The sequence below is a fragment of the Leptonychotes weddellii genome, chromosome 7 (assembly GCF_054177405.1).
Source record: "Leptonychotes weddellii isolate Sample4059 chromosome 7, ASM5417740v2, whole genome shotgun sequence".
NCBI classification, from domain to species: domain Eukaryota; kingdom Metazoa; phylum Chordata; class Mammalia; order Carnivora; family Phocidae; genus Leptonychotes; species Leptonychotes weddellii.
The window spans coordinates 26,702,998-26,720,670 of record NC_138375.1 but is presented as its reverse complement, the minus strand read 5'-3'; the positions used below and the strand labels follow the sequence as shown (position 1 = coordinate 26,720,670).

The window sequence follows — 17,673 nt, the reverse complement described above, 5'->3', positions numbered from 1 at the left end:
AAACTATTCTAGAGTAGTCTTTTCTGAAAAAAAGAAGTATAGTTGACCCTTGGACAATACTGGTTTGAGTCACTTGGGACCCCTTACAAAATTTTTTTGATAAAAACAATATAGTACTCTAAATATATTTTTTCTTCCTTATGACTTTCTAAATAACATTTTCTTTTCTCTAGCTTACTTTATTGTAAGAATACAGTATGTAACACATATAACATACAAAATATGTAAATCAACTGTTTATGTTATAGTAGTGTTTCTGGTCATCAGTAGGCTATGAGTAGTTAAGTTTTTGAGGAGTCAAGTTATATGTGGATTTTCGACTGTATGGGGGTTGGTCCCCCAACCCCCTTGTTGTTCACGGGTCAACTGTAGTGGATATATTACTTAAAGTTGCTTATTTTCAGCCTCTAACAGATTTCTAATAGTGTATGAAAGGCTTTTAATTCTCTCATAAAACAGATTCATCCAGTTCTGTCTTTTGAACTTCTTTGACAGAGAATAGTGTGTTTAGTATTTAGAAATTTTGCTGAAATAGGATAACATAGCATAGCCTTACTTTAGGAGAATTCTCCATTATTGGAATTTATCTCATTGCTACTTGTTGGAAACAAAGGCCAATAAAGTTGTCTTAAAATAGGCAGGTCGAGGGGCGCCTGGGTGGCTCAGTCGTTAAGCCTCTGCTTTCAGCTCAGGTCATGATCCCAGAGTCCTGGGATCGAGCCCCACATCGGCCTCCCTGCTTGGCGGGAAGCCTGCTTCTCCTTCTCCCACTCCCCCTGCTTGTGTTCCTGCTCTTACTATCTCTCTCTCTCTGTCAAATAAATAAATACAATCTTAAAAAAAAAATAATAAAGAATAGGCAAGTCGGTTATAATGCCTGTTTTTCATGGATTTGCCAAATAAAGTTTTGTTACTGAGCTTATTAGTATTAGATGCTTGATAAAAGGCAAATATTATTGCTGAAAGGGAATGAATGTAAATCCAAATAATCTAAATGTGATTCAATATATTCTTTTTAGAGATAATGATCAATTTAGTTGGATATAATAATACTTGCTCCCTTATTTAGTTTGTGAAATCAATTTGCTTAGAAAACATTTGAGTACCTGCTGTATTTAAGGAATCATCCCCAATCATTTTATTAAAAGAAACCAAAAACTTATTTTGATCTTTAATTTTTATTCCTATGTAGGCATTTTTTGTTAGGGTTTAATTATAAATATAAACTTTGTGATTTGTTTGGCAATGAAATGTTCACAATGCTGTTGTTTCACATTTAATGATCAACAGGAGTTTGCACTACCCATCTTAGAATTAAACATTTTTTTAAACCCATACTTTCTCTAGTTTTCTTAACTCTATTCTGGATCATTAAATTAGTAACAAAAAATACTCCTGGTATAACTCATCAGAATAATGGTCTCAAACTCAGATGTTTGCAGGGACCAGGCAAGTCAAATAAACGTGTGAACTGTTCTGGGTTGTAACACCATAGGGAAGGGACCATGGCTGACTAGACGTTAAATCTCCCTTAATAAAACAGCATTCACATGAGCACTGTGCTGATGGCAAATGTTTCTGGTGGCTAAGGAGTATGGAGTGATAAGCTTTAGGGTTTAAATTTCCTGAAAACTTCCAGAAAGCCTTTAGAAGAAAAAGGTGAGATAAAAATATTCAGATTGTAGACATCTGATTTGGTTTTTTCTTGATTGTGTTTTTTGTATATATGCTTCCACCTAGTGCACAGATCTCTGCATTTAAAGATAAATCTTCCTCAGCTCCACCTTTCGTATCAAATGGAGTCAGTGTTGCTTCACAAACACCTGGGCCAACACTTCAGCAGACCCAGAGAAATGAACCCAGGGCTCAATTGCCAGATTCTTCAGATTCTGTTAGGCAGATGCTCCAAGATGAAATGTTTAAATTAGTTCAGGTAAGCACATCTCCCTATAAACAAGTAAATCTACACGTATGATATATATGTAAGGATTTTAAATATGAACAAACTTTTAGAAATGGTCAAATCGAAATTAAATTTTAGGGTTGGTTTCTCTGCTTTGGGCACTCTTCATTTGTTATTCAGAGGTTCCTAACTCAAGGGCCTAGAGTCCAGGCTGAGCTACTTACTTCTCACAATGACTTTTTAAAAAATTTTTTTTTATTTTTATTTTTTTAAGATTTTATTTATTTGCGAGAGAGAATGAGAGACAGAGAGCATGAGAGGGAGGAGGGTCAGAGGGAGAAGCAGACTCCCTGCTGAGCAGGGAGCCTGATGTGGGACTTGATCCCGGGACTCCAGGATCATGACCTGGGCTGAAGGCAGTTGCTTAACCAACTGAGCCACCCAGGCGCCCTCACAATGACTTCTTACACTTGAGCTCTTTGGGATGCAGAGCTGCCCCCAAAAGTCAGGTGGGTGACAGTCAAACCAGACCAGCGGACTCTAGCTCAGAGGTAGCCAAAGTTTGTGTTTTTTTTTTTTTAACACAATCTGTCACATATATTTCTTATCTTCAAACTGAACTTTGGCTTGGTTTGAAGTTGTCAGCTGCATTTTAAAGTACTGTTCGCTTTGATTTTTGTCATCTTTTTCTCAATTGGTTATCCTTTTCTTACCAACAATTTTAAGTTATTTCCCTTTTCTCTTTTATTTCTTTTTTTTTTTTTTAAAGATTTTATTTATTCATTTGAGACACAGAGATAGAGAGAGAGAGAGAGAGCGCATGAGCAGTGGGAGAGGCAGAGGGAGAGGAAGAAGCAGACTCCCCACTGAGTCAGGAGCCCGATGTGGGACTCGATCCCAGGACCCTGGGATCATGACCTGAGCCGAAGGCAGACGCTTAACCATCTGAGCCACCCAGGCGCCCCTCTTTTATTTCTTAAACATTAATTTCCCTCAAATTTAATCCTCTATTCATGTATTCTACACTCACTTCCATATCCTTTTATGTGATATACCATTTTTATACTGATGCTTGGCACTAATTTTCTCTTTGAACTAAGGGCCCTGATGAGAATACTTTTTCAGTATGTCTCACTGTCTCATGAAACTTATGGAAACTGACTTTATCTTGATTTTTCCCAGTCCCTTCTTTCCCTTTTCCCTTTAGTAGCATTAACTATTCTACCAGCTTAAAATTTTGGAAGCATTTCTGAAATTTTTTTTTGGATTACCAAGGGACTTTGCTGGTAGCTGCCCTGTATATTTAACGAATTCTCCAAATAATTCTGACGCACACAAAGGATTAAGAATCACTGTCTTAGAGAGACATCTTTGCCTTTTTTTCACTACCTGTATCCAGTGTTCTTCTGTGCCCTCCTGATTCTTTTGCCCACACTGTATGTCAGTACAGTACTTGCTATTTCTATAGCTAATAGCCAGCTTTAGACTCAGAACTTCATACTTCCATTGTCTTATATATACATTTCTTAAGACATTCTTCTTCAGACGCTGTTTTAATACTATTACTTTCCTGGTTTGAAATGTTCAGTAAATTTCAGGTACCAATTTGTATAATATCAAATCAGTCTAAATACAGAGTAAATGGAAATACACTAAAAATGTCAGTACTAGTTATCTTTGAGGATAGGATAATGAGTGATTTTTATTTTCTTTTTTTGTGCTTTTTTTTTCTGTAATAAGCATTTTTTTTTTTTTAAAGATTTTATTTATTTTTTTGACAGAAAGAGACAGTAAGAGAGGGAACACAAGCAGGGGGAGTGGGAAAGGGAGAGAGAGAAGCAGGCTTCCCGCTGAGCAGGAGCCTGATGCGGGGCTCAATCCCAGGACACTGGGATCATGACCTGAGCCGAAGGCAGACGCTTAATGACTGAGCCACCCAGGCGCCCCAGCATTTTTTTTTTTTAATAATTGAAGGGAAATTACATTTTTTTTAACCTGTGTTTCCCTACCAGTATGTTTCATTAAGTGCAAATTCTTCTATTGGGCTTGAAAGACCCACCACCAGCTTTTACCTTCCATCTTTTCATTTCGTACACTCCTAAGTCCAGTGGTTCTCACAGTGTGGTCCCTGCATCAGCATCACTTAGATATTAGAAATATAAATTCTCAGGCCCCATCCCAGACCTATTGAAATCGGAAACTCTGGGGATGGGGCTCAGCAAAGAGTGCTTTCACAAGTCCTCCAGGTGATTCTGATTGCATGCTCAAGCTTGGGAACTCCTGCACTGCCTGTCCTCTCATGATAGCTGCTATTAATTTCCTGTTCCACTAAGCCAGCGTTTATGCTAGTGGTTCCCATGCTTGTCCGCACACTGAGACACCTTGTCATCTTAAAAAATACTAATCCTGGCTTCCATCCCCAGATATTCTGATTTTATTGGTCTGGGTGTGGTCTGGCCATGGGGAATTTTAAATGCTTCTCAGGTGATTCTAACGTGTAGCAGTTTGTCAACCACTGGTGCATGCCTTTGCCTTTCACCTCGTCTGCCTTTCCAGGGGGAATTCCTCACTCTTCACCTGTTTGCTAATCTTTGCTTTTTTCTTTCTTGAAAACACTCATTTTAGGACTTCTTTAATTATCCTCATTCCATTCCATCAGATCACTCCTTTATGATCTCTGGGATGTTTATGTAAAGTGCTTTATAGATAGTCCCAAGGCTCATTATGAGTTTATATTTACAGTTGACAGCTCCTTGAAAACAGGAAGGTATTATTTTTTCCTTTTTAAAAAAATCTCTCCCAGCTCTGCTTCCTGCTCAGCATTCATGGGTCTGACAGATTTTAAGATGGAAGTATGACTGTTGGTGGAATACTCAGATGATTGTTGTTGATTCTTTAGATTTTTTCACTATATTTTAAAATGTTTAATTTTTATTCTATTCTAGCTGCAACAGATCAACTTCATGAGCCTAATGCAAATAGTAGGATCATCCTTTACTAACCTCCCGGATATACATCAACTTCTACAGCAGCCTCAGCCCGTGCCTTTGGTGGGAAGTCAAGTATCAAACCCCACAAGAGGGAGTAGTGATGTTGATGACACCAGTAGAAATTTTAAGGAAAGATCTTTTATTAAACCACAGTCCATGGGCGAGTACACCACAGAGCCTGGCAAGAAGAGTCCACACGGCCATAAAGGAATTGTGCAGTCTGATCAGAATAGTAATGGAAATTTACAGGTAATACATTTAAAGATATCATTAAAGTTCTAGTAGTTCAGTTGTTGGCTTTTTGTTATTTGAGCAAATAACTTTTTGGCAGTTATTACATTCCACTCCTTCCAAAATATATTGAACATCATGTACAAAATAAGGAGTTTGTAATATATTCTAAACTTATGTAATAGCTTTTTTTTTCTCTTCCAGAATGTTCCACATGGGAGTGTTCCTTTATGTCAGTTAGAAGGCCTGCCTCCCAACACAGGACTGACTCCAACATCTCCAAGCTTCCCAACCGCTGCACTGTCACCAGCTCCTACTGGAAACACTCCCCTCCACCTTCTGTCTCCATCTTCTGCCATCCTGAAGACACCTGGACTCATCCCAGCTGCAAAAACTTTCAAACCTGGAGATGGTTTTCCTTTGCTTCAGTTTCAGGCTAAGCATGAATTTAAGTCCCTTTCCTTCCATACAGGAAGAGTTCCACAGGTTCCCTTCAGGCTCCTGCCGCAGCCAAGAGAGGCGTGGGGATTATCAGATTCCTTCCAGCCTCCTTTGCCACAGAGAACAGTGCACACCACTTCAGTGTCCCATCTGAGTTTGAGCCACTGTAATACTGAAGCCATAAAAAAAGCAGTTGAGCAGAAGAAATGGCCAGAAACTGTAATTACAGAAATCACTAAGCATGTGAACTTGGATCAGTATGTTGGTCAAGAAAACTTGACACCTCAACAGGACTCTTCAGTATTTATAAAACCAGGGAAAATACTTGATGTTAAGCCAGGACCCCTTGAGATATCTCCTCAGAATTCCTTTGGACTTCCATTATTGCACCTGCAACTTAAACCTCCTTATATATTTTCCTCTGCCTCAAGAGCATCAGTAACAATTCCCTCAATACCTACCAGAACTGTAGCAGAAGAAAGAAAATACCCAAGACTGTCATTACTTCATTCATGCCTATACCCCAAAAACACGGTAATGATTTTTGCAGAGTGATGCAAAAGCAGTCCTGCATTTTTCATACCATAAATACTACACATGAAATGAAAAGCTCTTACACATTTCTTTTTAAAAAAATAATGCTTCTAAAAAAATTAAAAATTAATAAAAATAATGCTTCTGTTATTGGAAATAACATAAAATTCTAGTTTAAAATGGTAATTAGGCGGGGCGCCTGGGTGGCTCAGTTGTTAAGCGTCTGCCTTCAACTCTGGTAATGATCCCAGGGTCCTGAGATCGAGCCCTGCATTGGGCTCCCTGCTCAGCAGGAAGCCTGCTTCTCCCTCTCCCACTCCCCCTGCTTGTGTTCCCTCTCTGGCTGTGTCTCTCTCTCCCTCTGTCAAATAAATAAATAAAAAATCTTTTAAAAAATAAATAAAATGGTGATTAGGAATTTTAAAGCTGTTAGGTCTGTCTTGTACGGCAATACTAGAATTCGTGAGACTTTTTTTTTTTAAGATTTTATTTATCTGTCAGATAGCACAAGCAGGGTTAGCGACAGGCAGACAGAAGCAGTCTCCCCGCTGAGCAGGGAGCCCGATTTGGGACTCGATCCCAGGACTCTGGGATCATGACCTGAGCTGAAGGCAGATGCTTAACCAACTGAACCACCAAGGCGTCCCTCGTGAGACTTTTTCGTAGGTATTTCTTCTGCTCAGAGAAGAAATAAGAAATAAATAAAACAAAATGACCAGTATTCTTGTTCATGTGGGTCGTGTGTGTGTGTGTGTAGAGAAAGGGAGGGCACGTGTGTAAATGTGCACACACGCATTAATATTCCAAGTAATTGTGATATGATTGCCTTCAGTTATAGTTTAAAACTGTTAAATAGACCCAGATCTATAAATAGTTGTGCATATTTTAAAAATGGTGTATTTTTTAAAGTACTTAAAAAGATTGAATCTTTAAAACCCACAGAATCCTCTTTAAAGTTGTAAGCTTTGATTTATGAAATTCATATTGTTTAGGCTCTAATTTTATAAGTCAGCGGTACCATCTTAGGAAGGTAATTGAATAATTCATGCTCTAGTGCACTTTTAATTTTAAGATTTGAAGACAGTATTGGGAAAAGAAATGGTCATTCTTTAGAGGAAGTACTTATCATGCCTTTTATTCTGAATGTACTATGAACAGAAAAGAAAAGATTAAAGGTGTGGAAAAGTAAACATTTTGAGAGGGACGTAACGAAATTTTATTGGGCGCCTGGGTGGCTCAGATGGTTAAGCGTCTGCCTTCGGCTCAGGTCATGGTCCCGGAGTCCTGGGATCGAGTCCCGCATCAGGCTCCCCGCTCTGCGGGAAGTCTGCTTCTCCCTCTGCCTCTCTCTCTCTCTCTCTCATGAATAAATAAATAAAATCTTTAAAAAAAAAAAAAAAAGAAATTTTATTAGGATGGTATAATGAACCCCCAAGTTACATCACCTGACATCAGTACTTATTATTAAACATACTGCTAATCTGTCCCATGCATAATCTCCACTTCTCTGTATCTTCCCTGTTTGAAAGAATTTTAAGTCAAATGCCAGATATTATGTATTTTATTTATAATTATAAGGAAGATTTTTAATATAGAAAAGAAAAAGATTAGGACTTCTAGCTTAGCTTCTGAAATAAGATGACCCAGTTCGCATTTCTCGTCCTCTAAAATCATTTATTCTTTAAGCTTTGGATACTCATCTTACTGGGCCAAATTAATTTGTTATCTTAACATGTTCTATCTCTCGCACATTTTAACTTCATTTAAACAAATGTTTTTCTCAATTTTTATTAACATATAATTGAGGTTTGTAATTTTAAATTATTCTTTATTTCTTACAGTACAAAAACCCACAACTTATTCCACTTGAAAACCTCATTGCATTCAAACAAAGCCAAGAGAAACTGACACATAATTTATTTGAACGAGGCGATTCTGGACACCTTCAGCTTCTAAATGTCAAAATAGAACCATCTGAAGTGAGACAAGGAAAGGACAGTAAAAAAAGGCAAGTTTTAAGTGAAATTTTATTTGAGAATATCACTTACCTGCAAATGTATTATTGGTTAAAATATCATAGTTATAAAGGTAAATTACCTGGTTCATCCTCCCAGCCTATGCACAACTGCATATTCAATTTTCTTATCAAGTGTCATGCATTTAAACACATCTTGTGATGAGGAAAATTCCTATAGTGTGAGAGGGAAATATTTTTTCCATTTTATTAAGGAATTCTTTACTGGAATTCATAGGCTGGAAGATTCTTTTATATTTTTCTTTTTTTTTTATTTTATTTATTTATTTGACAGAGACAGAGACAGCGAGAGCAGGAACACAAGCAGGGGGAGAGGGAGAGGGAGAAGCAGCCTTCCCGCTGAGCTGGGAGCCCAATGTGGGGCTCAATCCCAGGACCCTGGGATCATGACCTGAGCCGAAGGCAGTCGCTTAACCAACTGAGCCACCCAGGCGCCCCTCTTTTATATTTTTCTGTAACATTATGAGCAGTTTACTTTTTGTAGGATAAATATTTGGTATCTCATACAATATTCCATGTACTATCTAATGCACTGAAGTAATATTGTTATTCATCTTACCATAGCGTCCAGATTCTTACATTAGAAGTGTTTCAGGACACTAAGAAACATGCATGTAAAAAGCAAGGCTGTGACTTCTGATGAAGAGCATTTATGCTGTTTTACTCATAATGGGTATTCAAAAATGTATTGACTGGTAGATTACTACTGAGTCTAGAAAATACTTTAAGAATTGCACATTTAGGGGGCGCCGGGGTGGCTCAGTCAGTTAAGCGTCTGCCTTCGGCTCAGGTCATGATTCCAGGCTCCTGGGATCGAGCCCCGCATCAGGCTCCCTGCTCAGCAGGGAGTCTGCTTCTCCTCCCTCTGCCCCTCCCCCTGCTTGGACTCTCTCTTTCTCTCTCTCAAACAAATAAATAAAATCTTTAAAAAAAAAAAAAAAAAGAATCGCACATTTAGGGGCACCTGGGTGGCTCAGTTGGTTGGGTGTCTGCCTTCAGCTCAGGTCATGATCCCAGGATCCTGAGATGGAGCCCCTGAGTCAGGCTTCTTGCTCAGCAGGGGGTCTGCTTCTCCCTCTGCCCCTCCCCCTGCTCGTGCTCTCTCTCTCTCTCCCTCTCTCTCAAATAAATAAATACAATCTTAAAAAAAAAAAAAAGAATTTCACGTTTATCAGACCCTAAAATCTACTACCAGTGCTCTCTTTCCAGAAATGTTTCCTTCCTTCCATCTTTTTCAGGTATTCCCTCGTCAAAGTAAGTCTTCTCCTTAACTTTTTGGGCCCTCTTTCCTCCTTGCTGGGATTTCACTGAGGTGACTTAAGTGTGCTTAACTTCTTCAGAAGAGTGACTGGAGGCATCCCATAGAGCTTCTGGGGTCAGCTCAGAGTCTGCAGAAAAGAGAGTTTGAAAATTCCCTAACAGGTGTGACTCTGACCTGAGATTCCAGTGACTAACACAGAAAAGTCAGTTCAGTAGGAGAGGAACTAAAAATAACTTTCATGTGTCCCTGACATTTGCTTCTATTTGCTTGAATTCTATCAAAGTATCTTGCTAATTTAATTATATACCATTGAAAATATTATTGGCATAATTTTGATAACTGTCTCCCTGTATAGCATCATGTCAGTGAAAAACTGATGTTACTGGGACGCCTGGGTGGCTCAGTCGGTTAAGCGTCTGCCTTCGGCTCAGGTCATGATCCCAGGGTCCTGGGATCGAGTCCCGCATCGGGCTCCCTGCTCTGCGGGGAGCCTGCTTCTCGCTCTGCCTCTGTCTCTCTCTCTGTCTCTCATGAATAAATAAATAAAATCTTTTTTTTTTTAAAGATTTTATTTATTTATTTGACAGAGAAAGACACAGCGAGAGAGGGAACACAAGCAGGGGGAGTGGCAGAGGGAGAAGCAGACTCCCTGCCGAGCAGGGAGCCCGATGCGGGACTCGATCCCGGGACTCCGGGATCATGACCTGAGCCGAAGGCAGTCGCTTAACCAACTGAGCCACCCAGGCGCCCATAAATAAATAAAATCTTAAAAAAAAAAAACTGATGTTACTAAAATAGTAACATGTTTTATTCTCTTGCTTTTAACAGACAAAGACGACGAGCTGAGAAAGAGCTGCAAGAAAAAAGATCAGAGAAACTAAAGAGAAAACCAAGTGTGGCTTTCCAACCAGAGGGTTCCCTTGTGAATGATAATGATTCAGAAATAGTTATGAAACCCAAGGTACAGAAACACGACTATACATGCCTCCCTGGTCTGCATGTACACAGAGATGGGAATGTCTTTGTGGTTTATCTAGTCTTCTGATTGCTGGAAGCTTCTGATTTGACCAGGAGAAATCTTTACATCATTAAGTACATAAGCCCTGCTGCATTCCTCCATGGAATAGTGGACATATAGTTGCAAAGCAAATTTTTGATTTACCTGCCTTTGTGACTTTTTTTATATTTGAAATCACTCCTTGCTTTTTTCTGTGACATCTTAATGCATGTCATATATGTTCTTTGGTTTGCTCCTATTAAATAGTTTGACCTCTTTTAGGTGCCTCCAGCATTTCCCACACACATTTATTAAGTAACCTATATATTGAAATCAGATCTTTTCAAACATTCCTTCTAAGTTTGCTGACTATTTACCTATTTTTGCAACACTAACAGTTTTGTTTACAAGGATTTTTTAAAAGCACACTTCAGTAAGCCTCAAGAGCGTGCCTGGAGGCATTTAGTAACATTGGTGAGTCTGTGAGCAGTTTTGATAGGGTGGGGGCACTATTTGAGTGTTAAAGCTGCACACTGTAATTTAGTAACTGCATTAAATGAGTAATGTTCCTTTTTATTGCTTGGTTTGTGAGTTTTGTGAACTTCTTTGTGGAGTTACTTGGATAGAATAAATATTTCTCAAATGGATTCAAGCCTATACATAAACATTCAGCAATCCTCTTAGCTATTGAATTTTTTTTTCAAAATAATGAATGTCTTTGAGTTACAATCATGATTGATCATTTGGGGATTCATTTAGGAGCAACAAGAACATCCTGGTTCCCAGCCTTTGGATGACTTCGATATTCCTTTTGGTATGTATAAGCATGATTAATGCAGTGTCTCAGTTCAAAGTTGAAATCCGCTTTTAGAATTGTGTATGTAAAAATGAGACTAAATTATTTTCATTTTATCTTTGACAAATGGAATGTGTGTGTGTGTGTGTTTTGATGTGTTATCTGGTAGAGCAGTGGTTGAAACTATGGCCCACAGGCCAGATCCAGACATGCCTGTTTTTGTAAATCAAAATTTTTAAGGATTTATTTATTTATTAGAGAGAGAGAGAGAGAGAGAGAGAGAGAGAAAACATGAGTGGGGGGCGGGGCAGAGGCAGAGGGAGAGAGGGAGAATCTCAAGCCAACTGCCCTCTGAGTGTGGAGCCTGACATGGTGCTTGGTCTCATGACCCTGAGGCTACGACCTGAGCCGAAACTAAGAGTTAGAGGCTTAATGACTGCACACCCAGCTGCCCCTTTGTAAGTCGAGTTTTATTGAAACAGAGCTATGCCCATTTTTTTTTTTTTAAGATTTTATTTGAGAGAGAGAGAGCACATGAGAGGGGGGAGGGTCAGAGGGAGAAGCAGACTCCCTGCTGAGCAGGGAGCCCGATGCGGGACTCTATCCAGGGACTCCAGGATTATGACCTGAGCCGAAGGCAGTCGCTTAACCGACTGAGCCACCCAGGCACCCCCAGAGCTATGCCCATGTATTTACACATTGCTTTTGACAGATTTTACACTGCAGCAGGGCTCACTTGTTGCAAGAGGAACCATACAATCTGCAGAGCCTAGAATATTTTCTGGCCCTTTACAGAAAAAATTTGCTGATCCCTATAGTAGAACAGCACAATTAATTAGAATCTCAAATAAGATACTGATATATAAGGCCTAAAAGGAAATTATGGAAACATGCCTGTTGAATTCTTCATAAAAAATACATGCACATTAAAGTAAGGAATCAGTTCAGAAAAGAGTACTTGTTTATAAGATAGGAAATTCTTTTCTTTCTCTAGTTGGTCAGTTGATTTTTTGCCACCAAATGCATGTGTTCCCCAAGACTTTCTCCTCAGTGATTTTCGTACACATATACACAAACATTCACTCTCATGACTTCAGCTCTTAAATTGTTTTGATGACACTCAAATACACATCTACCCTCTCTCATCTTTCTTTTTTACTTTCATCTTAGGTTTAACATGTCCAAATTTTATTTTATTTTTTTAAAGATTTTATCTATTCGTTTGAGAGAGAGGGAGTGAGCATGAGCAGCAGGGAGGAGGGCCAGAGGGGCAGAGGCAGAGGGAGAAGCAGACTCCCCATTGAGCAGGAAACGGTCGAGGGGCTCAATCCCAGGATCCCGGGATCATGACCTGAGCCGATGGCAGCTACTTAAACGACTGAGCCCAGGCATCTGCTACATGTCCAGATTTTATTTATTTTTTTAAGATTTTATTTATTTATTTGAGAGAGAGAGAGAGAGCACATGAGAGGGGGGAGGGTCAGAGGGAGAAGCAGACTCCCCGCTGAGCAGGGAGCCCGATGCGGGCCTCTATCCTGGGACTCCAGGATCATGACCTGAGCTGAAGGCAGTTGCTTAACCAACTGAGCCAACCAGGTGCCCCCATGTCCAGATTTTAAACTGACATCTTGCTATTAGTGATATCACTATTCTCTTGACTGGTCAAGATTTTTTTTTTTTTTTTAAAGATTTTATTTATTTATTTGACAGAGATAGCGAGAGCAGGAACACAAGCAGGGGGAGTGGGAGAGGGAGAAACAGGCCTCCTGCCGAGCAGGGAGCCCGATGCGGGGCTCGATCCCAGGACCCTGGGATCATGACCTGAGCCGAAGGCAGACGCTTAACAACTGAGCCACCCAGGCGCCTCTTGACTGGTCAAGATTTTTACCTTGAAAGTCACCCTTGCTTTATCCCTCACCTTTGACCTTTGTTACCCCTTCCTTCACTTACTCCTTGACCTGGTCCTCTCTCCCTCCCTTTCCTTTCTTTCTTTTTTTTTTTTTAAAGATTTTATTTATTTATTTGAGGGAAAGAGTGAATGAGAGAGACCATAAGCCAGGGTGGGGGGTGGAGAGGCAGAGGGAGAAGCAGACTCCCTACCAAGCAGGGAGCCCAGTGCGGGGCTGATCCCAGGACCCTGGGATCATGACCTGAGCTGATGGCAGACGCTTAACCAACTGAGCCACCCAGGTGCCCCCTCCCTCCCTTACTTGATACCACTGCCCTGCATCAAGCCTCTGTATGCCTAAACTAAGCAGTTTTTTCCCTAACTGACCTGCTTAGCTTCTTTCTCTAAGCTTCCTAACCCATCTGGTGTTCTTTCCCACTCACTTGTCTTAAAACCACTTTCTTTTTCATTCTTAACAGTGTTTTGTTTTGTTTTGCTTTGTGAAGGTAATACATGTTCACTGGAGAAAATTTAGAAAATACAAATAGGGAATAGGAAGAATATTAAACTCTTCCACCCCAAAAAAAAACTCCCATAATTTTTCTGTCTAGAGATAGCCAGTGTTAATATTCTTCCAAGGTTTATTTTTTAAATATCTCCACTCATATATATCTGTAAATACATATATATGTATTTATATATACTTATATAAGTTAATATTTTATTATTTATTTAATATATATATTTAATATCAAATTAAATATTAAACATTTAATAATTATATATTAATAAATATTATATGCTTAATATAAATTTGCGTATTATTTATTATATATATATAAAGAATACCTCCTCTACTTGTTTATAACTTACTTGTTTTTACATACTAGTGTTAAGGTAAATATCTTCCCATATCACTAGATATTCTTCTACAATGTCATTTTTAATTACTGCATAGTACTCCAGTGGATGTGTATTGTATCATTTCAAACAACAATAATTCTCCAATTCTCTGACACCAGTTCAGTTCTGACAATAACCTGGAGTTAACACAGATCCCACAGATTAATGGCTCAGTCCCCATACACCTGCACTTTTGCCCAGTCTACTACACATTCAGGGATTCCCATGACTCACCCTCCAGGTTCACTAATTTGCTACAGTGATTCCAGAACTCAGAGAAGTGCTTTACTTCTGATTACAGTTTTGTTTATAAGGGATACAATTCAGGAATAGCCAAATGGAAGAGATGCATAAAGGCACAGAGTTTTCACACCCTCTCTGGGACTCCCCTTGCTCATCAATGGAGAAGGCCCCTTAGCCTCATTGTTTCAGGATTTTTATTGACATTTCATTATATAGGCATGGTTGATTACATCATTAGCCATTGGTGATTGAACTACATCTCCAGCGGCTCTCCCTTCCACAGAGGTAGGGGTGGGGTGAGGCTGATCATGTGGTTTGTTCCTCTGGTGACCAGCACCTATCCTGAAGCTATCTAGGGGCAAAAGTCAAGAGTCACCTCATTAGCATAAACTCAGATATGATCAAAAGGGGCACATCATGAATAACGACAGGAAATTACTCAGGAAATTCCAAAGATTTAAGGAACTCAAACTCTTAGAACCAAGGATGAAGGCCAAATATATATTTTTTTATTATACTATAATGTGCCATAATTGATAATCTCTTGTGCAACTTAGTTGTCCTGGATGATCTCTCAGGAAAATCCACATCTAAACCCAAACTCCCAGAATAGACTTTGGACTTGGATTCTACTTGCTGCCGAACTTTTTCACTTGGGTGGAAATCACCTCAAGTGCTGCATGTGCAGTCCAAATTTGTTGTCCCTCCTCCAGCAGCTGGTTTGTTCTCCTCATTCTCCATCTCCATTGGTGTCACTCAACCCCAAAACATAGGTTATCTGAATTCTGCCTTCCCCCACCTTCTCATCTAATCAATACCCAGGTCTTGTCTGTTTTACCTCCTTTGTAATTTGTAAATTTATCATCTCTCCTCCATTTTTCACCATTACTGGAGGTACTGATCTGAACTGTTTACAGCAGCCTCATCTGTCTGAAGCCACTAGAATCTGCTTTCCATACCCTGGCTGGGGGGTTTTTCTAGAACATCAATCTGACCATATCATTTTCATGTTTAACATTTTCTACTGGATCTTCATCAGGCGGAACATCTATGTTTCTAGCCTGGACATACAGAATCCTCCACAATTTTGCTTTTGATTTCACTGAGCTGCCTTTGAGAGTTAACATAGGCAGCACCTCATTCAGAAAGTCCATTTCGATAACATCTTGGCACCTCATACCTTACTTCCCTTCAGTTAGGTACTCTGGTTTTGGACTCCAGGTAAAATGTTGGCTTCTGAGTGATTGCTTTCATGTTTTGTTGTTATATTTAAGAAATGCTACAAGATGATATTAATACTTCAGCTGGATTGCACTTCATGGCCTCTGTGAGAAAGAAAGCTGTAGAATGTCAGGATGCAAGTACAAATACAGACCCAGGTAAAATGCTATTTTACCTTAATTTTTAAAATTCACGTATTTTTGCAACATTTAATATATCTAGACTTTTTCTTCAAAACAATGATTTAACATGAATTTTAAGTTAAGTGATAGTAATTACTCATCCCAGGTTCTTATCCTCAATCCTGGTATGTACTTCACAAATTTTAAACTTAAAATTAAATTTTAAATTGGATTTATGATAATTAAGCATAATAGAAATTTTTGTTCAAAATACCATGGACTACATCCTCAATCAGTAGAAATAATATTTTGAATTTGGGTTCTCTATGCCATTAATTGCCTTCACTGGGATTTCATGCCTAAGACCCGAGAAGCCTGGAGCTATGTATGGCTGGCGAAGTTGAGTTAGGAAGAGGACTAGATTGGGTTGGTGTGGGAAGGGCATATGTAACTGTGTCCAAGAACAGAGGAAATAAAAGTTGAAGGAACTATTATTTGGAATTTTGCCTGACGAACTTCCTCATTCATGTAAGTGCTCTGACCTTTGTGTTGTAGAAATTCTTTTCTGATATTTAGGAAACAGTTGCTTTTAACTGTGTTCAGAACTGTGTTCAAGTGCTTTTTTAAACCTCTAATTTTATATTATTTTAAAATAGTATTTATTGATATGGTTTCAAAATAATATATGATCTTTATAGAATATTTGGATAATGTAGCAAAGCTATGAAGAAGATGAAATTAACTATAATCATACCACTTAGAAGTAATATTTTTTAAAAAGATTTTGGGGGGGCAGAGAGAGAGGAACTCAAGCAGACCCTGTGCTAAGTGTGGAGCCCAGTGTGGAGCTTGATCCCACAACCCCGAGATCACAACCCAAGCCAAAACCAAGAGTTGGACACTTAACCAGCAGGCGCCCTAGAAGTAACATTTTGATGATTTTTCTTTCAGTCTTTTGCACATTTTACATAGTTTGATACAGTATACATTACAGGTGTCCTGCCTCACTATCTGAACTTTAATCGTCCAAATATTATTGCTATCTTTCCTGAGAATTTAACCCTTCATGGGTCCCAGTGTTTGTTTTTTGCCTGGCTACATTTGGACACTCTCCAGTTAAACTGTCTCTTTAACATATTATTTCATTATTTATTTACATAGTATAGTTTATACATATATCGTGTGTGTGTATGTGTATATATATATGTATATAGCATATACATTGTAGTATATACTTACATTATAGTATAGTGTTTATTTATATTATACGTTTACTTACATTATAGAATATGTTTACAGTAGAGTATCAGTATTCTATCTGATATGGTCTGTATTATTGCATATGCACACAAACTAATGGGTTAAATGAATGCTAATTAAGAAGTGATGTTTAAAATGCTTTATATTTAATAATCCTTGATGCATAGTTATTTAGATGTTTAAGAATTGTTTAATGTTTGGGAGTATTGGATGGGCTGGGCTGGGACACCTTTCTTTCCCCCATTTAAAAAGTCTCTTGGTATTTGTGCAGCACATTTATAAGAATGGATTGGATTTGGATAACAGAATTTACCTATATTTTGCATCCTTTGCTTTTCACTTTGATTTCTGCTTATGCCATACATTGCCGCATGTCATCAAAAAGTACTTTGTAAGCATATTCCTTCTTCCAGCTGTGCCATAAAATATTTACCTAATTCTTTATTGTTGAGTGCATTAGGTGGTTTCCAGTATTTTCTTCTATAAATAATGTTTCAATGAGTATCTTCTCACATATGAGCCTTTGTTTTGGTTATCACTGTGATTTACCTAATTCTTTTATCTTTACCCATCTAATAAGTCATAAAAAGGCATCTCACTATTCAGTTTTTGTTTCTATCTGAATGAGGTTGACGTTTTTTGATGCAAATGGTGCATATGCATTTGAGAAACATTCTTATAAGAGAAAGCCTTTAAGAAAGCCTTGGAAGTAATTTACTGCTAGATAGTCTTCTAGAATTGGCAGCCTGCTTGTTAGAAGTCTGTTATCATCCAGGTGATCAGGCCCAGGATGAATAATAATAAAATCAGAAATATCATTAATTTCTAAAATTAAATTCTTAATTTTT

At 38.5% G+C, this 17,673-nt stretch overlaps 1 protein-coding gene across 8 annotated transcripts in view; it reads left to right on the top strand.

The window, feature by feature from the left end:
* CPLANE1 (ciliogenesis and planar polarity effector complex subunit 1) overlaps nucleotides 1–17,673 on the top strand; it is a 144,119-nt gene that overhangs the window by 81,741 nt on the left and 44,705 nt on the right. For all 8 annotated transcript variants that reach the window (XR_014146887.1, XM_081826013.1, XM_081826009.1 and 5 more), the window contains 7 exons: nucleotides 1,741–1,933; nucleotides 4,849–5,142; nucleotides 5,329–6,099; nucleotides 7,941–8,107; nucleotides 10,224–10,356; nucleotides 11,152–11,206; nucleotides 15,497–15,601. Coding sequence is in view for 7 of the 8 variants with exons in the window: in XM_081826013.1 (XP_081682139.1) it covers nucleotides 1,741–1,933; nucleotides 4,849–5,142; nucleotides 5,329–6,099; nucleotides 7,941–8,107; nucleotides 10,224–10,356; nucleotides 11,152–11,206; nucleotides 15,497–15,601 (1,718 nt within the window). In the remaining variant the exon portion in view is untranslated. The remainder of the gene's footprint in view (nucleotides 1–1,740; nucleotides 1,934–4,848; nucleotides 5,143–5,328; nucleotides 6,100–7,940; nucleotides 8,108–10,223; nucleotides 10,357–11,151; nucleotides 11,207–15,496; nucleotides 15,602–17,673) is intronic.